The sequence below is a fragment of the Spermophilus citellus genome, assembly GCF_964194105.1.
Source record: "Spermophilus citellus genome assembly, chromosome: 17".
NCBI classification, from domain to species: Eukaryota; Metazoa; Chordata; class Mammalia; order Rodentia; family Sciuridae; genus Spermophilus; species Spermophilus citellus.
Window position 1 is genome coordinate 9296860 of NC_138199.1, and position 27794 is coordinate 9324653.

General features: G+C 40.2%; 1 protein-coding gene across 7 annotated transcripts in view; it reads right to left on the minus strand.

Moving 5' to 3' along the window:
- ARHGAP44 (Rho GTPase activating protein 44) overlaps positions 1–11919 on the minus strand; it is a 169898-nt gene extending 157979 nt beyond the window's left edge. For all 7 annotated transcript variants that reach the window (XM_081270539.1, XM_081270538.1, XM_081270537.1 and 4 more), the window contains exon 1: positions 11504–11919. In XM_081270539.1, coding sequence (XP_081126665.1) covers positions 11504–11556 — 53 coding nt within the window. In that variant the 5' untranslated portion in view covers positions 11557–11919. The remainder of the gene's footprint in view (positions 1–11503) is intronic.
- Between the last annotated feature and the right edge of the window lie 15875 nt (positions 11920–27794).

A 27794-nucleotide genomic window follows, 5' to 3' on the forward strand; every position in this document is an offset into this window, starting at 1 on the left:
ACAAAGAAAATTATCAGCAATGATCTAAAAGGCTACTGGCATAACAGTTCCTAAAAGCAGACTATTTCATCCTATGAGATTGAATTCAGAGTACTGATAAGAGATTCCCTTGTTTGAAACCAAGGCTCAAGAGAACTTCCAACATATTTGTATTTAGACCTATTAAGGCCCCAGAGTTAAAATATTATTATAAGAAATTCTGACTACAGTTGTCCATTTTGACTCTTGGGAGCTTTTTTTTTTAATAAGATATATGTTTATTTTAAAGAGTTTGAAAGTTAAAGTATAAGCAACAGAAAGCAAATCAGTCCTAATCCCACCCAGATATAAACACCACCAGCTTCACTTCCAGGGTTTCCCGATTCCCTTCCAGTTCTTTCTATGCAGTTTGTTTGAATACTGTACAATCTCAACTCTGTATGCACTTCTGCATCCTGTTTCCTTATCTTTAAACATTTTTCTACACCCTTAAATTTTTTCTTCATGTTAAGAAAACACTAAAATAATCACAATTGTATAAATGTACCAGAATTGACTTACTCATTCCATTAATATTAGACATTAGAATTTTGTTCCACTTTTCCCCCTCTACTGTGCAGTCGTTAGAGAATAGCAATAAAGAGCATCAGTGATACTGGGAGCCAACAGATCTGCAAGCAAACCCCAGTGACATCTGTCATCAATTGTACAACCAGAAGCCACAAGCTCACCTGCTCTGGGACTGGTGTAGAAAATGGGGGAAATAATAGAATCTACCTTGGCATGGGTACAAGGGCTACCCAGGGACATCTGTAAGGTACTGTATGAGCTTTGTCATGGGACATACTTAATAAACAGCACTCAGGAGAATGAAGTGGGTACAGGTACATTGTCTGAGGAGGAAGAGGTATGCGACAGATTCTCTGAGCTCAAAGCTCTCTTCATCTGTTGCTCTGTTCATTTGTTACATTCCTTTCTTTTAAAGTATGTTTTCGGATCCCCTTTGGTTAACACAAGGAGGAGCAGTCTGAAGAGACTTTTGCAGATACAGAAACTGCTGGTTCTTTCAACAAAGTGAGAAAGAAAAAAAAAAAACCTTCAAAGGGTACATTCTTACCCTTTCTGCTGAAACTGCAATAAGGAAACAAAGTAAAGAATATTCTATTGGCGGAAATTTTATTTTATGCTCTTTGTGGTTAAGGCTACATACAAGATATTCCATTATCTTAAATGAATGTGACATTTTTATTTTTATACAAGTCAGGAGCAGTTAATTAGCATCTCTAAAACCACCTAAACCTAAGTAACTTGAGGGGCCCTGAGGCTGCTGAGAAACTATGCTAGGGAGAGAAGAGCTGGAAGAAGGCAGTTGCCTGACCTTGACCTACTTAGGATGCAGTTCAAGTTAGGCTCTGCCTCTTTCAGCCTCCTTTTCACCATCTGCAAAACAGGACTGTAAATAGTACCCAATTCATAGAGATGTTGCAATGAGTAAATTAAAATAATGCCTGCTGCCAGGTGTAGCAATGGTGTCCCAGGCATGTAATCCCAGCTTCTTGGGAGGCTGAGGCAGGAGGATCACCAGGTTCAAGTTGAGGCTAAGCAACTTAGTGAAACCTTGAACCCAAATTAAAGATGTAATAAAAGGGCTAGGGATATACCTCAGTAGTAGAGTACTCCTAGGTTCAGTCCCCAGTACTACAAAACAATAATAATAATAATAATAATGCCTGTAAAGTATACAGCTAGATTCCTATAACAGGTGACACATATATGGCTTTTGTGTTTCTCCTTTCACATCTAAGTCAGGAATGCCTTTCTCTGCTTCATTTGGAATAGCCAACTGATTCTCTTTGGTCAATGAAATACCAGAAGTGGCAAATGTCACGTCCAGAAGAAACATTAAGAGCCAGGGACTCACTGTTTCCTCACTTTGTGCCTGTGCCATTACAGAGGCACGGGTGGTACAGAGCCCACAACAGTCTAGAAGGGCTGCCCTCTGTGCCACTAAGATTTGGGGCAGTGCGGGGGAGGGGGGGCTCTTAACCCAGACTAACCCGAGTAATACACACCTATCAGTCACCATCAGCATCAAATGAGAGAGGCCGTTATCACTGTTGATACCTTAAGTCCAGCCAGGCTCTTGGTTAATCAAAGAAAAGTTTGATTTGAGAAAAAAAAATGGATATTCATTTCAAGTGGTAATTTTCAAGTACTCAGAAATATAAATAAGGTCAAAATAAATGCTTTGTGTCAAAGAGATAAGCACAGCAAGGGACAGTGCTAATAACTAAAATGTATTGACTGCTTATCATAACCAGGAGTTACACTAAGGATATCATATCTTATTTAACCTGATAAAGTAGGTGTCACTCCAGTAAGGTAGAAGGATATTCTCTGACCTCTTCATTATTCTCACCATTATAGGAAGGGCATTAAAAAAATAATAATACACAAATTCACACACACACACACACACACACACACACACAAACACATAAAACTAATTTTGACATGAGAGGCAGTGAATAGAAGGAAGAGAAAAGTTTGTTTTCCTAATGTTGATGCACTCTGATGGATCTGACCAATTCGTGTGGAGGAGGATGAGAATCTATAGACACCTTCCTATGATTGACACAGAGCTTCTCAGGCCTGGAAACCAGGGAGAGGGCAGGACAGAGTGGGCCACAGGGTGCACAGAAGGAATGAAAACATAATAGGGCCAGGGAGCAGAGGGAAAGAATGCTCCTAGTGGTTCTGATTGAACAGTGGTAGAGACTCCCTGTCTCCAATTATCCAGGGAATCTTTGTGACTAGTAGTTCCAGGCAATGAAATGTGAACAGAAGTAACCTTTGCAAATTCCAAGCCCAGGCATTTAAGAGACAGAATGCCATTTCTATATTCTCTCTTCACCTTTAGCTGTACTGAAGGAGGAGGGAAGAGAAGGAGAAGATGAATACAGGCTAGATTCCCAAGTTCTAAATGGAGGACAGCTCTGCCTGGGAGTCCCTCACACTCCAGGCAAATTTTCAATAAGCCTAAAATAAACTCTTGTAATGTTAAGCCACTGAGATTCCAGATCTCACCTGAGATCATGGCAGAGTCTAATCTACCCTGAAACACAACATGGAAGATTGAAGACTAGGGAAAAAAATTAATAATAATACCAAGAAAATCAGAAGGATAGAACTTGGACATTAAAACAGCAGAGATTACTAAAAAAAAAAAAAAAAGGTACTGATTAAGAGCTAATGAAAATGGAATCCAAAAGAACATAAATTAAACCTAAGAGCTGACTGCAGAGGTAAGGGGATTCTCTGGGACAAAACCAGTCAATGGGAAAAGAAGAGAGAGAAAGCAAGTTAGGAATGACATTGGAAATAAATATTCCAAAGATTCTATTTAACTTTTAAAAAAACATCAAAATCACAATACAATGAATGCCTTTCTATAAAAATGTTACTCAAAGTGACTCAACAAAAGGTAGGAAACATGAATAATCCAATGACTATTAAAGAAGGTCGGAAACTGACAAAGAGCTACATAGTAAACGCATCCTCAGAAAGTAATCCCCAAACTTCAAAGAACTGAGCAGTTCCTCATCTCACCATTCCAAAGAAAAAGGAATGTTGAACAACTCTTTTCTACACAGTTATCAAAATGTGACAGGTATAGCAAAAGAAAGATCCAAATGTTCGCACTTATGAATACTGAATGCCAAAATTTTAAATGAACAATACGTTAATCTAGCTATACAGAACAAAATTAACAAGCCCTTATCCAATTGACTGTAGGAAGGCAAGGAAAGTTCAATATTAGAAAATCTGTCAAGGTTCAAACACCCAAAATAAGGATAACTAGGAAGGACTCTATCATTGCTGTATCCCCAGCACAGAGAACAATGTCTAGAACATAGCAAGTGCTCGATAAATAATTATGGAAAGAATCACTGAATAAATATTAATGAATTAAAAGAAAAATACACACTAGGCTATCATGATTATTGATAAAGGCCATGATAACAAATCAAATTTAACTTTGGTACCAAAGAAAATTTCAAAGGAAAAGAATAAAATTATGTACTAGGAAACAAAAAAACTCTCAAAATAATCATGTTTATTTCTTAAGATTAATAGGAAGACATGGAAGCCTGATTTTTCTTTGTTTTCATTGTAATTTATCCTGTGCAGTTTAAAGTGAAAGTTAAAACAATATCCAAACCACACAAACATTAGATACAGTAGTGACCAATTTTAAAACAAAATCACCAAGTCATTGTTACACATTCCTCATCTTTAATGTTACATCTTGTTATTTTAACAGTTCTCCTAAACAATGCAATTAGACAAGAAAACAAATAAGTACAAACACTACAATAGAGGTCGCAAGATTCTTATTTGCAGAAGATATGATTATCTACTACAAATCCTATAGACTCAGTGTTTTTAAAGTATTTAAAAGTAATAAGTTCATGAAGGTGGCTGCTAATGATATAAAAATCAAAAGCTTTCATACACTCTAACAAGAAAAAGAAAAAGCTTAACAAATTATTCTAATCACTGAAACTACACTAACAGCAAGAACACATTATCTAAAAATGAAAGTACAATCGTTCAGGACCTATATGGACAAAAAAACCACTTTATAGGACCATAAACTGAGTTGAAAAAACATACTGTATTCCCAAATGAAGAATTCTCACTGCATTCAAAATTGCAAAAACATCAATTTCCCCTATCTTAATATATACATTTATGTATGATTTTATAGCCAAAAATGTGTGATCGACTTTCATTCACAAGAGAACAACTCGGAGATCTGCCGTGGTAGAAACAAAGAAGATCTTTAGTCAAATCTTTGAGTTTAATGGCCAAGCCAAGGTGCAGCCAGTCCATGCCACAGCTGGGAAGAGGCCAGTCTGATCCCACAGCTCCTCCTCCTCAAGGCTTGGGAACTCACAATAAGGATCACTCTACAGTCATTCAACTGTGCTGGCTGAGCTCATCACAAACTCCTGCCAGAACTGATAAGACAAAGGAAAAAACTAGAAATCCTAGCAATCGCTACAAATAGGTGAAATCTTTTAGTACATACTAATGATGATATGTAAATATGGCCATGGGAATTATACTATTCAATTGAAGAGTAGATTAACTAATTTTAAAAAAAGGGAACTAAATATGATATCTAATTCATGTCATATGCCAAAATTAATGACTAGCAAATTAAAGATTGATGGTAAAATAAAACTATTAGAAATAATAATGAAAATGTATATTAGTATAATCTGGGGCTGAGAAAAGGGTTCCCATATGTAATGTTGAAGCACAAACCATAAATTAATAGATTTAGGATCACAAATATTAGATTTCTATGAGGGAAAAAAAACCCACAGGGAAATATCTGTGGTAAAATATATGTATTCTTATATATTACAAATTAGCTAAAAATCAGTAAGAAAATAGTTCTGAATATGATTTCAGAAAAACAGGCCAAAGACATATTCAGACAATTTAGAAAAGGCAATGAAAAAAAAAAAAAAAAAAACTCAACCACACTAAAAATTGCAAGAAGTAAAAGGAAAGTTTTCTATTTTCGCCCATATAAGCTATAAAGCTGTAACATTAGCTTCTGATAGGGTTGGAGAAAGAAGACGGACAATTCCACCTAAAATAAAAAAATAATGTGTGTATATCTGTATATATAAACTATATACACACAGAGTTCTAAGATTCATACTCTTTAACCCGCAATCCCACTTCTAGGACTTCATCCTAGAAAAGCCAATTGCCAAGAAATATTTGCCAAATGATCAGTAAACGAAAATCTGTTAACTACAGTAAAATATTACATAGCCTAGAGAAATTATGCTATGTATAGTTATTAGTTATTGGCATATTCGAGATAGAATACTAGGAGGCAGAAAGCAGTTTACAAAACAGTATACAGGGCTGGGGTCATGGTTGAGTGGCAGAGTGCTTGCCTAGTATGTGTGAGGCCCTGGGTTCGATCCTCAGCACCACATAAAAATAAATAAAGATATTGCGTCTATCTACAATTAAAAAATTTTAAAAGACAGTGTACATAGTATTATATGGTCACTACTCTTCTTTTTCTTTTTTTTTTCCAGTGCTGGAGTTTAAACCCAGGGTCTCACACATGCTGGCCATTCTCTTTTTTAAAACTGTACAGTTATGGGCCTCATAATGACGTTTCAGTGAAAGACGGCATATGCAATGGTGGTCCCATAAGGTGACCTCAACGTGTGATGCCATAGCCATCTTTAGTGCATGAATATATGATACTCAGAGAACCAAGAAATCTCCTAGCAATATCCCTATAGTTAAGTGACTCATGAATATATACACTCATTAAAAACTCAAAACTAAATCCAAAATATTAACTGTGGCCCCCAGTAGTGAGATTATCGATGATTTTTTTTTCATTTTTTGCTCATCCATAAGTTTAAGATTTTTCTACAATAAACAAATATTACTTATGCAACCAAAAAGAAAGTTAAAAAAAAGTAAATTGAATTCTGTGGGAAAATAAACATTTCTTCTAAAAATATGCTCTAAAGTTGGAAAATGAAACCAAAAACATCTGCTTCCTGGACAGAAAGGAGAATTTTAAATTGCTAGACAGCAGCAAACCATCCTAAGGCAGCGGGGTCCCAGGTTCCTGTGCCCAAGGGGGAGTCCCAACCCTCCCACCTCTCCCCTTAATCATCTCCCCGACTAATAGGTACCTCAAAACAGAGGTGAATCATAATTTTATTACTTACTGTCCTGACAACACTTGAAGTCATTTGCTTTTGACTACAATAAAAGGGATGCTTACTAATCCCCTCTAAAATGAACTACCATGAATTACTGTTTTAGTCACCCAGTTACTGATTTACTTTTTCTAGAGAGGGAGGGGGAAAAAAAATTGGTCATTATCACCCATCATAAAGAAATACAAACAGATGTTGATGAATTCCTTTGAAGGAGGCAAAAAGGGAGGAGAAATGATTAATTGCTCTTTAAGAGAATAGGTTCCCCACACTGACTTGCAGGTCTGAGAAGAACTCCGCAAGAAATCCAGGCAGCCTCATGCTGACTGCTAAGAACAGTCCAGCAGAACAGGGAACGCCCATCAGACCTGCACAGTTAGGAGCTTAGAAGACAAGCAAAGAATATTCTCTCTAGATCAGCTAGCCGGGTTATCAGGGGTTTAGTACATTCTGTTATCTCATATGGATACACACCAGCAGGGGATAAGGCCTGTGCCTCCAAAACTCTAATGCAGAACTTTGGAGGACAGATTTGGGGTCTGGACAGACCTGCAGGGCTGACAGGAAGCCTAGAGCTGGGACTGTGTTGGTCTGAAATCACAGTCAGGGAAATAACAAAAAGGGAACAAAGAGGCCCGGTGACTAATCTGGACTGGGTTCTGACTTCTCCTTGATGTCCTATTGATTGGGTCATGGCTTTTCAGGCCCATGTTGAAGGGCCTGTTGAAGGGCAGAGAAGTGGCTCAAGGAAACCTTCAAGGAAAAGATCCTCACTGTCATCTCTGGGCCTCAGCAGAAATGCCTGCATTGCCAGAGCTCCCAGAGGCTGCTGCAACCTCAGCATCCAGCTCTGGACCACTGGCTGATGCCCGGATCACTGCAGCTAAATTGTGAAAGCGGCACACAGCAGCAGTGATGTTTGGCAAGGTTGTCACCAAAGGCCTATTCAGGTCCCTCTTGCACACCAAGCAGTCTAGGAACAGAAAACAGGGCTCTGGAGACAGAACTTCATCTTCCACACCCCACTTACAGCCTCTGAAACCACGCAATCCAACCCCGTCCACCAGTCTTGCTCCCTCCCATAGCTACTTGCCTGCTCTCTGACACCTTGAACATCTCCCGTTTTCATATGAGAGCACACAAACCATCTGAAGCCATCAATTTGCAGTGGCTGTTGGAATCAGTTTCTAAGAAGCCCTTTCTATTTAGAAGACTAATGTCTTCAGAAGATTGAATGGACAAGCAGAAGAGGAAACGAACAATAAACCTCGTCAAAAGATTAGGGGTAGGGACACTGTCCTGATACTTGGTGCATAGTAGTTTCTCTGAAATTCATTGGCAACTGAATAAAACATTAACGAAAGAGCCACATTATGAAGTTTAATGTCTAATGAGGAAGATGAATGAAAAAATGGTAAAAAAATATGACATAATTGAACTATTATAAACAGGATGCAGATTCTGAGAGCAGGGATTTTGTTTGTTCTGCACTGCAATATTCCCTGAACCAGAGCAGTGGCTGGCACACGGTAGGCACTCAATAAATATTTATTGAGTGAATGGATGTGAGAAGGCCATAGTGCACATAATCCAATAATAGTTAGAACACGTGCCCAAAGAAACTTCTAGCTTCCTGGTGCTAAATACTCTGTGTGGCACATTTCGGAGGTAACCTCACCATCATTATCACAATTGCCACAGTGCAATCCTTATTAGTCTCATTTTGCAGAAAAGGAAACTAATATGAGGTAAGCTTAAGATGAGCAAGCAGCAAACCAAGTATGTCCCATGCCAAAGCCTAAGCTCTTAACCATTAGGCAGATGGTGGCCAAGAAGTCCTTCCCAAAGGATGGACTGAAGTAGAGGGACAGAGGTGAAAGTTCAAACCAAGAAGGAACATGTACAAAGACTGCAGAAGTAGATGAAGGAGAAGAAGAAACTTTTTGCAGTTAAATCCAATGAGTTTTATTAAATTTTTTCATCCCTGAAGTCCTCTCTACTCTTGGTCCTGTGCATTGAGGGGAAAGCAGGAGTAACTCAACAGACTACATTTAAGTAGGGCAACTCTCTCTTGTTCCAGTGACTTGGGCCAATCCCTAGCAGTTTTCAGTTCAGACTAACTCCTCTGGAACCTTCAACTTATCAAAGGTGATCTAAGTAAAAAGCCACAAGGAAAGTCCACTCTGAAGTTCACCTCCTAGTCTTCTCATAGAGAGAGGGAGAAGTCACCACTTCCAAAACACACAAGGATGAGAGTCAAGTGATGAGCCAAAGCAACTCTACAAAGTGGTTTAAAATTCCACACCTAGAATCCCAACTTCCAATCCTAAAGGCTTCTTCAACTGACTGAGGAAATTAAGAAGTGAATTCTGGTCCTTTTACTCCCATGCACTAGGATCTTGACTCACAACCATTTTAATAGGATAAAAGAAATGCTGCTCCCTTCACTTATCCTCATGAACCAATGGAGAAAAGGCATCTAGGGGGAGCACACCATTCGCCATGCAGGGAATAAAGGAAGGCAGCAAGAACAAGGGCACTGACATGAAAACGGGCTCAGTGTGTAGAGCAAGGAACGCCATGTAGCTAGAGTTCAGAGATGAGAAGAGGGTGGGACAGAATGGGCATGGTGAGATAAAGCAGGGCCAAATCAGGTATGGTCTTGTAGGGCCACCATAGAGACTGGGAACGACAAGTGGAATGAGATTCCGTTGGAAGTTTTCAAGCAACAGGGTACATGAACTGACACTTGCTTTACAGGTTTACTCTAAATTTCATCAAAATGGATCCAGGCTGGTTGTCACTTTACCTGGGCCATGACATACATAACAGGTGCCATTGGAGAAAGACAGAATTCATTCAGCGGAGTCCCACAAAAAAACAAGTAGTAAACACCTCCAAATGACAGGTACCTGTACTTCTAAGAATGTGCCATCAGTAAGACAGACCACTGTATCTAAAACCCAATTTCCCCTCACCCTTTTTCATTCCCTCCATGTACATGAGTAAAGGTATTATGCCCTGGCTCAAAAATCAAGAGCCGTGTTTCAGGGAGAAAGTATAAACACCCTATGAACATTTACATTCTGACAATGAACAGAAATCCCACGAGCAAGAGAAAACAGCAACCCATGTCTAGAATCAGGAACCTCCCAATCACTTGGTTGGTCTGATATGTGAATGATTTGGACTGACCTAGGGAAGCCAAGACATTAAAGACTGGTCAGCTTGACTGTCATTCGCTAACCAATGAGTACCAGGAAAACACTATCTCAGCATCCAACATACCAAAGTGAGTCCACGTGAGGCTATATTTGTGGCAATACCATGCCAGAAATCTGGGCTAATCTGCCTCTGCTATTCATAAATTCCCCCTCATGTTAAAGCACATGTGTTTGGAAAGGAAAAAACGAATCCAAGTCAATTTTAGACATTGTTACTTGGAAACCATCTGGAGTCCCTGGAAGCATAAGAAGCCACCGCATCCCCTGCCCTCAAATGCCCACTGTAACTAGGGCAGTATGCTTGGATGGGAGTTTAGATGTCCCCTATTCCCCAGGGAAGTCCCCACCCCCACCCTACTAGATGCCAGTTCAAGCTCCACTTCCCACCCAAGAAAGGTATTTTGTTTCTTGGTAAACCTAGTGGAGAGCCCTCCATGTGTTGAGCTTGCACTTGAATTGCACCCAAGGCTGGGTTCTTAGCTTTCAGATTGTTTTAGAACTGCACACCTAAATTCCTTTGCCACAGCATCGATGGGAAATCCTTCCCAGGAAGCTAAAGCACCATTTAAAAAAAAAAAAAAATCCCCTCTATCTAATATCCTGTGTTCAGGAGAATGTCTGGCTTTGGAAGAGACCCACCAGATTCCTTATGTAACCTTAATAGATGTTGGAGTCCCGCAGAGCTGCTCCTGGAGACACTGGCCCAGATGCAGCCCATTTTCACCATGATGAGAGCAGCTTCAAGGGGCCTTGGTTTTCTGTCCCCCTCTCCTACCTGGTTTGGAGCTTCTGCTTACCTCATCTTCCAAAGGAGTCGGACCTCCCTTTCTGCAGCCTCTCTCTCTCTCTCTCTCTACACTGAAATCAGTCTAAGGAGCAGCGCCATGCCTACCAGCACCTTCTCTTCCCTCCTACCCTCCCCCCTCTCCATCCTCTCCCCACCACCACCAAACGCTTTAAGAAACCCGGCCAGGAAAGTGATCCAGAATCTCGTACTGCCATCGTCCCTGAAAACAAACACGGCAGGAGGGGCAGGCCCATCAGGCCCAACACTTCCCCTGTACCCCAAAGCAGCCCCTCTACTCGGCGCAAGGGAGGGGAAGGATCTCGGGAGACCGGGAGACCGACTGCGGTTCCGCTGCTTCCAGCACCATCAGAGCAAACACCTGTTTCCAGGAAGATTCGCGGCCAAAGGGAGAAGGGAGTCCCGGGGAACGGCAGGGAGGACGAGGTGAAGGGGCAGCTGGGGACGCAGGTAAAGGATGCGTCACACTTTACGCTTGGCAACCAGAGCCCCGGACAGGCAGGCGGCGAGTGGGAAGGACTCCGGGGTCTGGAAAGTTCAGAGAGGAGGGGTCGCGCCTGGCCAGCAGAGCCCAGGAGGGGGCCGGCGCGGAGGAAGGGACAGCGAGGAGAGACCAGAGGGAGGGAGGGAAGGAGGCCAGGCGGGCTCCATCACCTGCGCGCCCCGGCGGATGCAGCCTCGCAGGGGCGCACCAGCCCGCCTGCCTGCGGGTGACCTACCTGCCCACCGTCTGGTTGGCCAGCTGGCGCATGCGATTGAACTGCTTCTTCATCGTGGCCCCGCTACCGCGCTCGCCCGGGAGCTGGGGAAGGACGGAGCAGCCCGGAATCCGCCGCAGGGTTACATGGCTCCCGCGCGGAGCCTCCCGGGCGACGGCAACGGCGGCGGCACTGCGGAGCCTCCGGGAGCCGTCTGGCCCGCGAGCGGCTCCCTCCCGAGGGCACCACCGCCTACTCCGCCTGCCGCCGCGCCGCCTCCTGCCGCATCCTCCTCACGCGCGCCGCGATGCCCTCATAGCAACGCCCGGGGCCGCCCTCGGCGCCGGCCGGGTCCTCCCCGGCTGCAGCCCCCAACCCCAGCCGGCGAGCGGACCCGGGAGTCTCCGCAGGCAAGCTGGCCGGCTGGCCGGGTGGTCCCCGTGCGCCTGTGCGGAGAGCGCCGTGCATGCTGGGACTTGTAGTTTGTGCCCACCTTTCCTCTGTCCAAAGTTTGCAAGGGCAGTGAAGTGTGGTGAAGGAGGCTTAGCCACCGGCTTTGCGCTTTTCCATTTTTAGTAAAGTATATATACATTATATACATATATTATATTATGCAATATAATATATATTTATTTTAAAATAACAAAGTCAATCCAAGAATGCAATAGCAAAAAACAGGATGAGCATGTCTCTTATTGCATTCAGGTGAATGTGAGGCAATCCTGTTCCAATTCACAGGGAATAGATCTATGCTAGCGTGTACGTGTCTTATTAATAAGGTCACCTCATTCATATTGGGCAGGGTTAAACTGGGGGCACAGAGATTGACGGTAGATTTTGAACTACGCATAATATTGCATCCCAGAAGCCTTAATTTTCACCAAACCCAGTAAGTAACCAGAAACCAACCTGGAAGAAAGATGTAATCATAGTGGCAACGTATTTACCTGGCTAACATGACACAGACAGCTTTTCTATATGGCTTAGATTCTGGTCCCAGAGCTATTCCCACCACCCTGCCACCACCAGAAGACAAAGTGGCATTAGATGCAGCTGCCCCAGAGCTGCAACAGATAGGCATCCGTTGTCTCTTGGAAAGGGGTGATGGCTTTCTTCAGGTATTGTATCCTTAGGAAAAAATTGGTGGTTGCTGTTTGATGTTAACTTTGTTTATCAAGTAATAACGGTATTGTTGGGTGGTGGGGTCAAACCGATATGAGTTACTATATTAGAATTCCACCTACCTGTTACATAACCTTGGGAAAATTGCTTAAACTCTCTAAGCTTCAGTTTTCTCATCTCTAATGGAGTAATAGTGCTGCCTGTTAAGTAGCAAAGAAATAGAACTATTTGTTAAATTACCAGTAATCAAATTACATATAAATTACTGTGTAGTATATTGTCATATTCATCTACAACAAATATGATGCTAATTAGCATAATAGAGAAAAATTCTATTCCTACAACAGAACTCCTATTCTGATGAATGGGAGAATTTTTTCAAAATGGGATATTTTGCATATGTTGATTATAGTTGCAAGATGTCCTAAATATGGCTCTAAGGATCTTGCTGGCCAGCTGAACAAAAGATGGTTTGAGGCATGTCTTGGCTGAGTGAACATGAAATCTTTAATTAATTGTGAATTTAGCCTCTGCTTATTAGGTCAGGCAGCTCCAGCCAATTAACAAGTGAAGGAATTATTTGCTTTTAACTAATTTCTATGCCTATAATGTCAATATAATGTTTATACAAACTGAAATTCTTTTAATATTTAAAAAATGATTTTATATGCATAAATAATAGTGAGACGCTAAAGGCACTATATGATTTTTAGCAACACTATGCCTGGTGATAATTATGTTATCCACTACACTAGCCCCTGGCCACATGTGGCTATTTAAATTGAAATTAAATAAATTTTTTTTTTAAAATTAGTTCTTCAGTCACCCTAACCCTGGACTTAACAATAACCAGTGAATTTTCTCCTTCCTATCCCAGGAAAGGAATGACAGTGCATAAAAAGTAGAAAAAGGATGTCAAGTCTACCTTTTTGATCTTTCAAACCAGGCTTCAGAAACATGTGTAAGAAAATATAGTTTTTAAAGAAAAAAGTTTTGAGCTTCAGGAATATGAGCTTTGGACTTTTAATTTGATGATGAAGGATGTACTATCTACCTAAAGTACCCACAGCCTGGGCTGAGGATGTAGCTCAGAGGTAGAGTGCTTGCCTATCATGCACAAAGTCCTAGGTTATGTTCCTAGTACCAAGAAGGTAAAATAACCCTCAGACTGGGGACTGTTGAAAATGTTGATGGGGGAAATGGAGAAGCATGAGAGAAAGGAAGATGTGTAGATCTATCATTGTCCAAAAATTCCTCTGTTTACTGCTATAGGGAAAAAATGTACTTTATGTTCCCAACTGAGACCAAAATCAGCCATGTGATTTTCTTTGGGCAATGAGTATTCCCAAAGAAAATAAGTGGAGGACATAATCTTATGTCTGAGTAATATATTGAGTATGACCATAGAAGTGATTTATGCCACTTCCAAATTCAAAAGTTTTAAGAGTCACTCTATGATTCTGTTCTGTTCTTTTTTTCACCCTACCATAATCCCAACAATGGGTTGGTTAGGTGCTTCCATGGAGCAGAGATTATCCAGTTAGAGTGAAAAAAGTACCTTGGCTGTTCTAAGTCATATATTTGGGGTTGTTTTTTAGTGCAGTATAATTGAGTCCAAGTTGACTGCTGTGTAGGTATCACCAATAAAGTAGCTTGTATCTTATCCCTTCATGTGGTCAATACTTAAGTTAAGGCACGTGAGCTGAAGGCAGACCTATCATAAACCTTTGAAGGATCTGGACAACTTTGAAGGATCTGACCTCTACTTCATTTTTTAAAAAATTTGTTCTGTTTAGATATCCATGACAGTGGAAGGTATTTTACATATTATTCATACATAGAGTATAACTTATTCTAATTAGGATCACATTCTTATAGTTGAACAAGGTGTAGAGTTACACTGGATGTGGATTCATACGTGAACATAGGAAAGTCATGTTTAGTTCATTCTACTCTTTCCTATTCCCATCCCTCCTCCCTTCCATTCATTCCCCTTTGTCTAATCCAATGAACTTCTATTCTTCCTTCCTATCTCCCCCTGCCTTACTGTGTGTTATCATATAATATTAGAACATTCAGCCTTTGGTTTTTTGGGATTGGCTTATTTCACTTAGCATGATAGTCTACAGTTCCAGCCATTCACTAGCAAATGTCATAATTTCATTCTTTCTGCTGCAACTACTCTGGAAAGCAGTATGAAGATTTCTCAGAAAACTTGGAATGGAACCACCATTTGACCCAGTTATCCCACTCCTTGGTATATGCCAAAAGACGTTAAAATCAGCCTACTAAAGTGACACAGCCACATCAATGTTTATAGCAACTTAATTCACAGTAGCTAATCTATGGAACCAAACTAGATGCCCTTCAACAGATGAATGGGTAAAGAAAATGTGGCATATACACAGAATGGAATATTACTCAACTATAAAGAATATTACTCAACAAAATACAACTTCTCACTTGCATCAACAATGCTATATTACTCAGACATAAAATTATGTCCTCCACTTCCTGAATGAAAACTAAGCTAGGAGTGGCCAAGCTCACAGAGATCCTCTGCCTTCTAAGGCACAGTATAGTTGTCTGTACCACAGTCCTGTGGCAGCTCCAAGGTTCCTGCACTGAAGCCAAGTGCAATGATTGTGTGTGTGTGTGTGTGTGTGTGTGTGTGTGTAGGCACGCATGCGCATGTGTGCATCTGCCACAATGATTACAACAAAAGTACCTGAAAAATGGATGTGAAAAGAAAGTTGTTAGGGTCAAAGATGGTCAGGAAGCAGCAATGGCAAAGATGTATAATAAAGAAGCCCCAGTTACCTGGGATTTAATTTCTTCTGTCTAGAAAATAGGCTTAAAAGTTAACTTCATTTGCAAAGGAAAAAAGGAGAAAAGGGAGTAAAAGGAGGAGAAGGAAAACTTTATTTCTTATACACCTGACTTTGACCTATGGGAGGGCTGCACTTTCCTGTACCTGCTGATCTTCAGTGTTGTTGCTTTCGACAACAAAACATGGGCTTCTCGCTTGCATCAACAATGCTATAGTATTATTTATCTGAAATTAGTTTCCTTAGAAATCTGATATGCCACTTCAGAGGCCCTGAATAGGAATGGCTTTGGCCTCTTCTTTCTGAGTGCATGCATTCACTAGAGCTGCTCTGTCAGACCCAAGAATCACTAGCTACATTGTGGTTACTTAAATTTAATTTTAAAATAGGTTAAATAAAATTAAAAAGTCAGTTCCTTAACTACTATTAACCATATTTCAAGTGCCCTATGATCATGTGTTGCTTGTGGCTACCATAGTATACATAGTATAAAATAGAATGTTTCCATCCTTACAGAAAATCCCATTGGGCAATGCTGTGCTAAAGAGCCAGATTCAGAATATAGGGGCCAGCAAAAGAATGAAAGCAGAACTAGAATTCAAGCTCGGGCTATCTGAGGTCTTGGCCTCTCCAGACTACTCTTTCCTTGCTTACTTTGTAAGGGTATATAGTACAAGATCTCTAAGCTGTAAGTTTTGGGGAATCAACTAATTGATCAATCCATTTGCTCAATAAATGGTTGTTGATGTAGATATTCCTAAGTCTTAGAGTGTTTATTGCACAAAAACAAAATTCAAGGCTACAATACTACTGAAGAAGAGTCTGTGTCCTTTTTGGATCCCAACCAACTTTATAAATGCAATCAAACTGGCATGATTAAAACATATCTGCTAGTCCAAGGTAACTTTTGAACAGAATGATAGATGTTCCCATCTTGGGCATGGTAGATTGCATTATTAACTCCAATTTTCAGCCCTCCTTGGATCTACACCCTTGAATGGTTTTATCATGGGCAGAGTGTATTTCGGACCTAATATCTTTGTCTTGACCATGAGACTACTATAGTCTTATGTAGTCCAATAACATACAGGTGGAAGAGACAGGTTGTGCCTCCAAGCTATGCACTAACAGACTCTTCACATTTTCCTCTTGTCTTTTAACACATCTTCCACTGCCATAAGGACCAGCAGGTAGCTGTTTGTCTCTTATCTTTGTCTCCAGAATTGAACACTTCTGGAGCAGGTCTGATAACAGACAGTAACTGAAATCAGAGAAGTAACTAACAAATTGATTCCAGGACTGTTATTTTAAAAATAAAGAAAAGTGAATACATATGAAATAAGGGGAAAAGAAAGCTAAAACATGTAAAACTAGAAATGATAAAAAGGATATAATAGACACACATACAAAAAAATAAGAGGATATCTTTGCAATTTTATGTTTACTTTTTTTTTAGATGTTGATGGACCTTTATTTTTTTCACTTTATTTTATTCATTACATGCGGTGCTGAGAATTGAACCCAGTGCTAACTCTACCACTGAGCCACAATCCCAACCCCTACTTTTTTTTTTTTTAAAGACTCTTTTAGGGCATGATAAATTGTTACATGTGTTTCAAAAACAGGTAAGAAGCTTGAATAGACCAAGAACACTAAAGACACTGGAAAAGTTGTCAAAGAAAAATACCCGTCAATGTAATCAGGCCCAGATGGTTCTATGGGGAATGCTAGTCTAAAGAACAAGATTCAGAATATTCAGAATCTGATTCTGAATATTCTGAATCTTGTTCTTTCTAAGCTTCGAGGAACAGAAAATTCTTCTGCTATTTAAAGCGCTCCAGAGCACAAAAATAAAATGAACATCTCCCAACTCATGAAATTGACCCAAGCCTGTTATCAAACCTGATAAAGCCAGCACAAACACATGAACATCAGCATGATCATGCACAATCACAGATGGAAAATTTATTGATAAAAGGTTAGTAAACAAAATCTATCAGTCTATTTGTCTAGATATAAATATGCATACATTTTAATGATACCGAAGCAATATTTAAAAATTTCAGATAAATGAAAACCACTCATATTCTTACTAACCAAGACAACATTGAGGATTTATCAGTGTATTTCAAAAAACAGGATGTTGCTAAAACAGTGTTATTAGGTCAATATGTTCTTTCTTGTTTTCTGCTATTCTGAATATCTCCATAATCAAACATGTTAGTGGTTAAATTGTTGCACATAAAATTTTTTAAGATCAAAATTAAAGGATTAGAATTTTGCATCCATGGATATCACGTTTTCAAGCTTCTTCTATGTATTGACAAATTATCCTCTAGATAACAAATGGAAATGTTTTGTGTTCCTTTATATGTTCCTACAATGTATAAATGTGCTATTTCCTCACACTGTGACCTACATGAGGTGTTATGTATTACCACTCTGAATAGTCTTGCCATATGAATACATGATAAATGCATTATAGCATCATTTTAACTTATATATTAGTTTTTATCACATTAAACATTGTTTCACATGTTTTGTGGACATAGTGTCTCTTTGTTGGTTATTTAACTCTTTGTGTCTTCTGCCATTTTTTGGTTATGAGTTTCCATATTATTTTTTTACTAATTTAGAAAAGCTCTTTAGTCACATTAATTATAGTGATGATATTGTATCTTCTGGCTCATTTTCTCTAGTTTGATCTTTCTCTTTTACATCTCAAATGTTTGTTTTTATCTTCTAGGAATTTTACATTGTGTATGTGTGTATGGTACTAGGAGCTGAACCCAGGGGCATTCTACCACTGAACTACATCCTCAGCCCTTTGTATTTTTTGCTCTGAGACAGTATCTCACTGAGTTGACCAGGATGGCCTCCAACTTGCATTTCTCCTGCCTCAGCCTCCCAAATAGCTGGGAATAGAGACTTGAACCACCACACCTTGCTGGAATTTTACATTTTTAATGTGGTCAAATTCATCCCTCTCTTCTTGGTATTTTATGACTTTGTTTTAATGCTTAGAAAGCCCTCCTTGTCCTCAAAATTTAGAAGTATTCAACAGTCTATTCATATTTCTGTGAACATTTCTGTTATGTTTTAAATTCCTTTATGTGTAGTAAATTTACATTCAACTTTTGGTACCAAAATGTTAATGAAAATCTATTGGTTTTAACTCATTTCTTTCTCCAACATCATTTTAAAATAACTTCTCAAATATAATGGAGCAATTTGGTGTCATTCATAGGAATCAGAGAAAGTTCCCATTTGCAATCTTGGCAGGTAATGGTATAGATTGTTTCTTTGTGAGGGGAGGATTGGCCAAGCTGATTTTACTGTGTGGAAACCCTTCAGGGGAATGTAAGTGGATACCAACACCACTTCTAACAAACCACCTCTCTCTCCAAATCTGGACCAACAAAACCTCTATATTTCAGAGTAAACAAACAGAAAAAAAGAGTAGTTCAATATAACAGTGATGATGGTTGACAATTATGATGGAGGTAATAGTAAATGATAAAGCCCAGCACAACAATAAGTACCTTAAGATACATTATCTTATTTAATCCTTAAAAGAACTCTAAGATAACTAGAGTTTTATTACACTCAACAAATAAATTAAAGCACAGAGGGTTTAGATAAATACCATTCAAGTGTCAGCACTGGGATTCAAACCTAGGTTTTTCCTAGTTCAAATGCCTATGCTTCTTACACAATTATACATGTATCAAAATATCATATGTTACCCCATTAATATGTATAATTTTTATGTTTTTGTATATCAGTTAAAAATAACTTTAATATAAAAATAAAAACTAAAACTCCACTTATATATGTGTGTATATATATGTGCATGTGCATATAGGTAAATGGAGATATATGTATATATGTATATATACACATACATACCTATATGCTTGTGCTTTTACTATAGTCACTTCCTACATAAAATAGAGAGACTAATCTGAGAATTCAGAGAAGAAAGCCTCCAGTGGAAAAGTTATGCAGGAAGTAAGGGAAATAAAATTTTTTTATTCTAATTTGTATTCTTAGTGAAAACTGAGAGAACATTGCTTTAATATAACAGGAGCTGGTTGCCATGAAAAAGAGCCACATTCAACAAGAAAGAGTTCTTGGATAAGAAACACATGACTTCCAAACTAATGAAACTCAATAGAGGCAGGAAATCACAGATTTGGCACTCCCCAAAATGGAAATTGTGCATTAGAATATGGGCCAGAAGAGTGCTCTCAAATCTCAAAGGGAAAAATGTAGGTAATGCAATGAAATGATGAGGAAATAGAGACATCGAATCCTTTTTCAGAACATTCAAAAAAGAAAAATCACCATGTAATAGATGCACCAGAGCAGATGATGGTGAAGAAGAAATAAGCATAAAATGCTAGAAAAACATTTTGCAGAGCTGAAGAAAGGCCCAAGTCAAAATTCAACTAATTCACCCAATGCCAGAAAACATTACTTCAAGGAGGAACAAAACTCTAGATGTATCTTGGTTAAACTTCTGATATTCAAAGATTAATCCAAATAGATATAAGAATTATCATGAGAAAAGAAATGGGTCTCTGGGAAAGAAAGGTTGCTTTGCCTCATGCTTCACATCTGCAACACTCAATGCCAATAAAATTTGGAGCAACAGTGTAACTGTAGTGCATCTCAAAAGGTCTATATCTGGCCCAACAGGCATTCACAATGGCAAAAGAAAGTCATTTCTAGCCATAGAATGACTGGAAAGATCCAACAATTACCCATTCTCTCTTTTTAAAAAAATTCCACTCAAAAATCATTCCTTCCAAAAGAAATATTTTTTTTAAAAAAGGGAGAAATATCTCCTTATGTCCTTGCAATAGAAAATAATTTTTTTAAACATGACATCAAAAACTCTAATCTTCAAGGGAATGTTGATAAATTGGATTACTTAACAATTAAGAAATATGTATATAATAAGTACAAGAGAGAAAACATCGAACACATTAGGAATGGGAAAGAATTGTAGATTGAGATCTCAATCCACAATCTCAGATGTATTTTTCTATTAGTGGACTCTATATTTTGAAAGCCATTCTATTGAGTAGCAAAAACATGATCTTAATCATTTGAAAGTTATCTCCTTTCCCTAAATTGGGACTCGGTTTTCTTTGCCGTCCTCTGATCAGAAGCCTGGGTACAGATCCTATTTCTGGATGTCAATTTATATAGGTCGCTGTTGCATGTACCCTCATTATAGACCACAAGGCTTTTTCATAAGCATTTTTTTCCACCTAGTAAGGGAAATCCATGCTACTTTCAAGTGCTAGGAGATAATTCTACATGTTATAAGCCACTCCAGACTATAGGTGACTCATTTGTACCGGTCAAAAATGCTCTAACAAGTAGACTTCCTGGGGAACCCAGAAGTCCCTCAAAAGTGGTTGAACAGATGCTTCTAAGGCTGGCTCATCTGGCAGTCAATCACCTGGACCGACCACAGCTCTTTCCATTACAAAGATCCAAGCCTTACTGACCTGCAACCATAGACCCCTTTCCTTCCCTTAGGGAATTTTATGGTGGAGATAGGATATGTGCCTGGGGCAAGGAGTAAAAGTCCCCAGGAATTGGAGGAACAAAGAAATTCATCACTGGTTCACCATCCAAATCTCATTTGACAATACACGCAGGCAAAGGGCAGAAAGATGAGTTTAAGAGAATATTATATATTCTGTTTCAAAAACCAGATCTTTATTGAGTAGGCACCCTCTATAAGCATTGTAGTAGAAGAAAGATTGCAGAGACCAACAACAGTTGCTCCACAGTCCTCCCTTTCCCCTCTTCACAACCCTGCTTCCCACCCTCCTGTTCTATCACTTTCTCAGTCTTTTTGTTTCTCTTAGTAGCTATTGAATATCGCTCTGTCTGGGATATCACACCAGCCCCTCCCAGTCCTACCCTCTGCATGCTAACTGCACCACCATCCTCAGCTGCACTATCCTAAAATGCTTTCAACTTTTTGCAACATGACTTATCTCTTTGTCTTCATCCGTATGGATTCCTCTGATGGAACTCATCTTTCATGTGTCAAGCAAAATGTCTAGTAGACCTTCCTCTCCAACTCTCCCAATGATGTTATTGCCGGATCTATCTACCCCAACAGCACCTTATATTTCTTCCACAATGACTCATAAACTTTTTTATTGCTAATGAAATTAAAAAGAGCTAAGAATGATTGAGTTTTTACTGTTTGTCAGGAACTGGGCAGAGACAGTTGAAAATACTATCCAAGCAATCTGTACCACAATTCTGAGAGGTGGGTAGGATTGTTCACTCCATGTCCAGAATTATGGCATGGGAAGTTTGCTTAATGGGTTTAAATTGTATAAATGGTAGCACAGGATGCAAAACCATGTCTATTTAATCTCATCCCCTTCCCTTCTCTTTTTCTTTCTCTCTCTCATTGACTCATCACTGGGACAAGGACTGCCCCCAAAACAATCAATCTAGGCTGTGGTTGATTCTTCATGAGAATTTCCACCTCCACTCCCATCAACTAATAGATTTCTGGTGCTAATTCTCTTAGTAGTCGGGTGGCTAGTAAAACTGCCATGACTCCTGTCTCACATGGTTAGGCCCTGTCCATGTGGTGAGCTCCAAAAGATCTTACATTGTCCCGTGCACTTGCATCTGCATGCCAGTTCTTTGTCCCCTTTCTATTGTTCCAACTCTCCAATTTCCCTCCAGATTTTCTTTCTGCCCATGGTAGACCACTATCCCTGCATGTTCAATAGCCACAGCTGGTTCTCATCACTTCTGCAGCAATCTCACACAGAAGCTGTTTTGATCTTCCCTTTTCCATATTTCCTTGGGATTTGGCATTGGGGTTCAAATCCTCCATGCTCCTATCCCTGCTTCTAGGCCATTGTTATTCCAGCTTCATGTCAGAGTTCCTGCTTATTAGAAGCATAGGCTCTGGGGCTATGGGGTTCTACAGCCTCCCTCTGTCCCCAGTTACTTCTCCTCACCCATCAACAAGTTTTGGACTTGACTTGACCTACTTATGCATTCTGCATCCTGCTGCCATCTTGGATTATGTTGATGACCCTACAAGGCAGGGCCACCTAACATGCTGGTTTTACTTTATCCACCCCAGTGGCTTTCACATCTGACTCATTTTAACTAATCAGCCCAAGGCATCCATTGGTCTTCATGTAAAGCTCCTCTTCTGCAGAGCCTGAAATGCAGACACATTCTTCTGAAATTACAATCTGTCCCAGAAATATTCTTGCTCATGCAAGTGGAGTATGGGAAAGGCAGTACAGCCTACTGACTCACTGGGTTTCAAATCCTTGTTCTATCATTTACTATATGCCGTTGGGCAAATCATTTAACTTTCCCCATTTACAATAAATGTAGATTATGGTTGTGTTAGTTAGGTTTTCATTGCTGTGACCAAAATACAAGAACAACCTAGAGGAAGAGAATGCTCTTTTGGATCATCGTGTTTCAGAGGTTCAGTCCACGGTTGGTCTACTCCACTGTTCTGGGCATGAGGCAAGGTGGGACATCGTGATGGAAGGGCCTGGCAGAGAAACACTGCTGTGCTCATGGCAGATAGGAAGCAGAGAGAGGAGAGGGGAAGGGGCTCTAGGGATGATAAACCATTCCAGGATGTCCATTCAAACTAAGATGGATTGATTAGGTGGCAGCTCTCACAATCTAATCATTTCTTCTCTGAATATTCCTGTACTAACCCAGAAGTTTTTGTGGCACACCTCCTATCCAAACCATAACAATGCTAGAATTGACTCTCCAAATTTAAAAGTTAAAGTAAGAAATTGTATGTGGGATTTGCTTATTTGGAACTAGGCAATTTACACGATACATATTAAATAAATGTTAGCTACTCTAGGAGGGTGCCCCATGACAAGCCTGCTGTGCTACAGTGTTCAGTTTGAGAGATTTTTATTAGTGTGAGGATTTCTCACCTTACTGACTCATTTGATTATGTAGAGTTAAGACAAACAGGTCCCTGCTACTCCAAGGACAGATGTCTCCATCCCCCAGATCAATATAGATCATTTTTCTAAATAGCTCTAGCTATAGGAAATGTTGCAGAAGGGTAGATCAATTTATATATGAATTCTAGAGACTTTGAAAAGGGAAAAGACCAAGAGGTCAAGCCCTTGACTTAAATGGAATAAGCCAATCCCCCAAAACCAAAGGCCAAATGTTCTATTTGATATGTGGATGTTGTGCCAACATAATAAGGATCAGGGAGGAAAGAGCAGAAATTCATTGGATTAGACAAAGGGGAATGAAGCAAAGAGAGGAGGGATGGGAATAGGTCAGACAGTAGAATGAATGGGACCTAACTCTCCTATGTTCATATTTGAATACACGACCAGTGCAGCTCCATATCATGTACAACCACAGAATGGGAAGTTACACCTCTATGTATGGATAATATATCAACGTACACTCTACTGTCATATATATCTAAATGAACAAATTAAATAAAGAAAGAAAGAAAGAAAGAAAGAAAGAAAGATCTAAAGTTAAAGAGACCTTTCAGGGGGTAGTAGGTTGGATCTACAAAAGGCCTGGTGTCAGGCAAGGGATGAGGTTGCTTCTTCAATTACCTTGTAGTTAGAGAGAGAGAGAGAGAGAGAGAGAGAGAGAGAGAGAGAGAGAGAGAGAGAACACTAGTGGCTTTGACCCCAGAACCATGTCAGCTGAATATTTTGGGAGAAATGAAAGTAGACAGAGCTTCTAGGTCCTTCTGTTGGCTCATATTTAGGGTGACTGTTGGCCCTAGTTTGCTGAAAAACAGTCCTGGATAGGCCTGCTCTCTTGGCCTCCTGTTGGATTTAGCATTTTTCCTGGACAAAAAGTATTGTGCTCTAGATGACAACTTACGTGGTTGACCCCAATGGACCTTGTCCTTGCCAGACCCTGGGAAAGAAGCTGTGTGAACCCTTCTCGATTTGATATGCCACAGAGGCACAGAGGGCTCAAATGCTGCCCTAAACTTGGGAAAATATCAAGAGCACAGGCTTTAACACTGTGTTCTGGGGGGCCATGCCCCTCCAAGACCAGGAGTTCTCCACCTTGGGGAAGTGCATGCTTACTTTGGCATGGAGGTCACTGGCCTGAGTAGGACACCAGTGGAGGGAGATCACACCTTCTAAGGAACCCCTTAGCTGTGAGCAGTAATCGGTAGAAAATCCCTGGACTTCCCTCTTCACAGTTGTGACACCAGTTCTCTAACCTGGAGACCAGGAGACCCTGAGGCCCTTCTCCAAACAATTCATTTTATTTGGCTGTTGTAAGATTCTCCTGTCTCAAAGAATATACAAGAAACAGGAGCAATGGATATCTCTTCGCCTTTCTGGAAAACAAGGGTATTCCTTGACGTTAGGGATTTATAATGAGTTTTGCCATGATAAAGTGAACTTCAGTTCATGTGGGGGACCAAGGCTTTTACTTTGGGATATAACTGGGGGACTGTGACTCAGACCCATGATACTGCAAATGCAGGTACCTATTTACATTAGGATGGTGATTACAATATAATTACATTATTTGTAGTATTGCATGAATACTTGATTCACTTCTAGTTTCTTGATTCTCCACTTTCTATCTCCAAGTTCCACTTCTTTCCCTAGAATAATACATCATATATCCCATAGTTCACCCTTGGACTTCCTCTTTAGTCATATCCTGAATTACCCAGTTCTGGTTTCTTGCTTTCTTATGCATCCATTCCTGCAGCATCCTACATCCTCCACTCACCTCTCCACCATCTCTGCATCCACTCCTGGGCTTTTCGGCTGTGATGGGACCTCCCACCACTGTACAGAGGACTTGATCTCCAGTCAGTTTCCCAATTCTACCCAGTCATCCTTCTGATCAGTTCTCTCTCTCAGTCTCCATAGCTCTTAATTCAGCCTTTTAAAATTAAAACATCCACACATCAATGAGCATCGTTCTTCATCTTGTTTCAAGTCTGAGATGGAAGCCACCATCTGACAACTCCCTTATTGTCCTACCTCCACACCTATACTACCCATACACATACCTGCATTTCCACCCATTCTCCTCTTTCTTTCTGACCATAACTATTTCCTTCCCAAAGGTAAACTAACCTGGACCTCATTCTCTACTACCTTCTATCCCCCAACCCCCCCCTTTGCATTAATTCTCATTAGCTTTTAAATCAGTTCAGATTTCTTTCCTCTTGAAAATCAGTCTATTAAATGCTTGACACTGTGCTATGCCCTTTTGTGTCTTCCTGCCACATTGCCACACTTTTTGAATGACATTGTCTCCACTTCCTCACCTCCTTTTCGTGCTTATCTGTGCTTACCTGGCCTTACCACTGCATCCAAGTTGCCTCTCTCCTTGTTTACCCACCACTTCCTTAAAATTAAATCAAAAGAACCCTCCTCACTCCTTGTCATAGCCCTTATGTTAGAGGAAGAGAGTACACAGAAATAAAAGCTCCCAATTGAAACATTCTCCTTGCTGGTGGTTGGAATGCCACCTTCTCCTGGTTTTCCTCTTGGATTTCTAGCCACTCCCTTTCTTCCTCTTTTGCCAGTACCTTAAGTGTTGAGATGGCTCAGGATGCTCTCCTCCTGCCCTTACTCCACACCTTGTATAGTTAGCTCTCCCCAGGATTTCATTGAACATCTGTACACTGACCACTTCCATGAATACATCTCCATGGAAAGACTCTGAACATCAGACCTCTCCAGTGAACCCCTTTGACTTCAGTGTTCCATGGGACACAGACACTCCAAAGTCAGAGTCATCATTTTTTTTGTATTAAATAACTATTCTTCATCCTGAGTCTTTGGCCTCTATGAGTGGCATTAACATATACCAAATATCCAACTCTCCTTACCCTAGCCTCAAACCTCCTTCCCCTTTACCATCCACATCCAATGATTATGTCCCATCATTTTTATCCTATCAATCTGTTTGCAGACTACTGTGATGGCTTACAATTGTCTGGGTGACTGCAACTGGCTCTTAAGTCACGACTTTCACTCTTGCCCCTCTCCTGTCCTTCAATTCAGTACATGAGGTCACTCATCATTTCCCTGTAAGTTCTCAAGTCATTCAAACAAGGAGGGCACCTAGGATGCGTCAGACGAATTCATAAAAAGTGTACTGGACTGCCCTTCCTTCATCCTTCCTACTCCCATCAACATCATACCCAGAGTCATGTTACTAGAGTGTGAGAGTATACAGAAATAAAAGCTGATAAAGATCTTGGGTTGGCTAAGGTGTATGGGAATTTTAATGGGCATATTCACATAGCTTGACAATCTGTTTTGCAAAAGTAGTAGTCTGACCGGAAGGCCATATTGCTTTTACACTCATTAAGAATGCACGACTGTTTTAAAGACAAATTCATGCATTTCAGAATGACTTATGAGGCCCTTCATGATCTTGGCTCCTGGTAGGGCATGAACGGTGTCCCTTCAAAACTGAAGTCCAGGCCTCAATACCTCAGAGTGTGACCTTATTTGGAGATACAGTCTTTACCAAGGTGAACAGCTTAAAATGAAGTTATTAAGGTAAGCTCCAATCCAACATGACTGTTGTCCTTAAAAACAGACACACATGGAAGGAAGAAGATGTGAAGATACAGGGAGAATGCTATGTGAACATGCAGACAGTCATCTACCAACCAAAGAGAGGTGCCTGGAGTATAGCCTTCCCTCCCTGCCCTCAAAAGGGATCAACCTTGCTGATAACACGTTGATTTCAAACTCTCAACATCTAGAACCATGAGATAATAATTTCCTGTTGCTTAAGCCACTGGTTTGTCTGACTTTCTCATGTAGCCCTAGAAAGCAAAGGTAGCTCCCAGCGTTTTTCTCTCTTTCTTCCTACAGGTCCACCCCAGCACTCCTGCTCCTTTCTCTAGTCCAACTATCTTGACTATGCTAAATCCTTTTCTCTCCAGGCATGTGCACAGGCTGGCCCCTCTGCATGGAATGCTCTTTTCCTTGGCTGTTTGCTGCCTCAATTCCTCTGTCATCAATATCTTGGGTTAGTGGTCTTCTGCAGGGAGGTCTTCCTGATTTGACTGCCTTCCCTCCCTGCCAAGACCAGATGTCTTTCTGGCAGCACATAACACCCACTTTTCAGACTGTGTATTATTTCCTATTTACTTGTCTCTGTCCAGTAAGTGACACATTTTTGAAAACAGGAATTAAGTAGTAGAAATCCATTTTTGCTTGTTCAGTATCCAGCCTCCTTCACGGTAATAGCACTTCAATTTCCCTTAGGAAAAAAAAAAACCTCACCTTCCCTACTGTCTATCTATGAGATTCAAATGATCCTCCATAGCTCAGTGC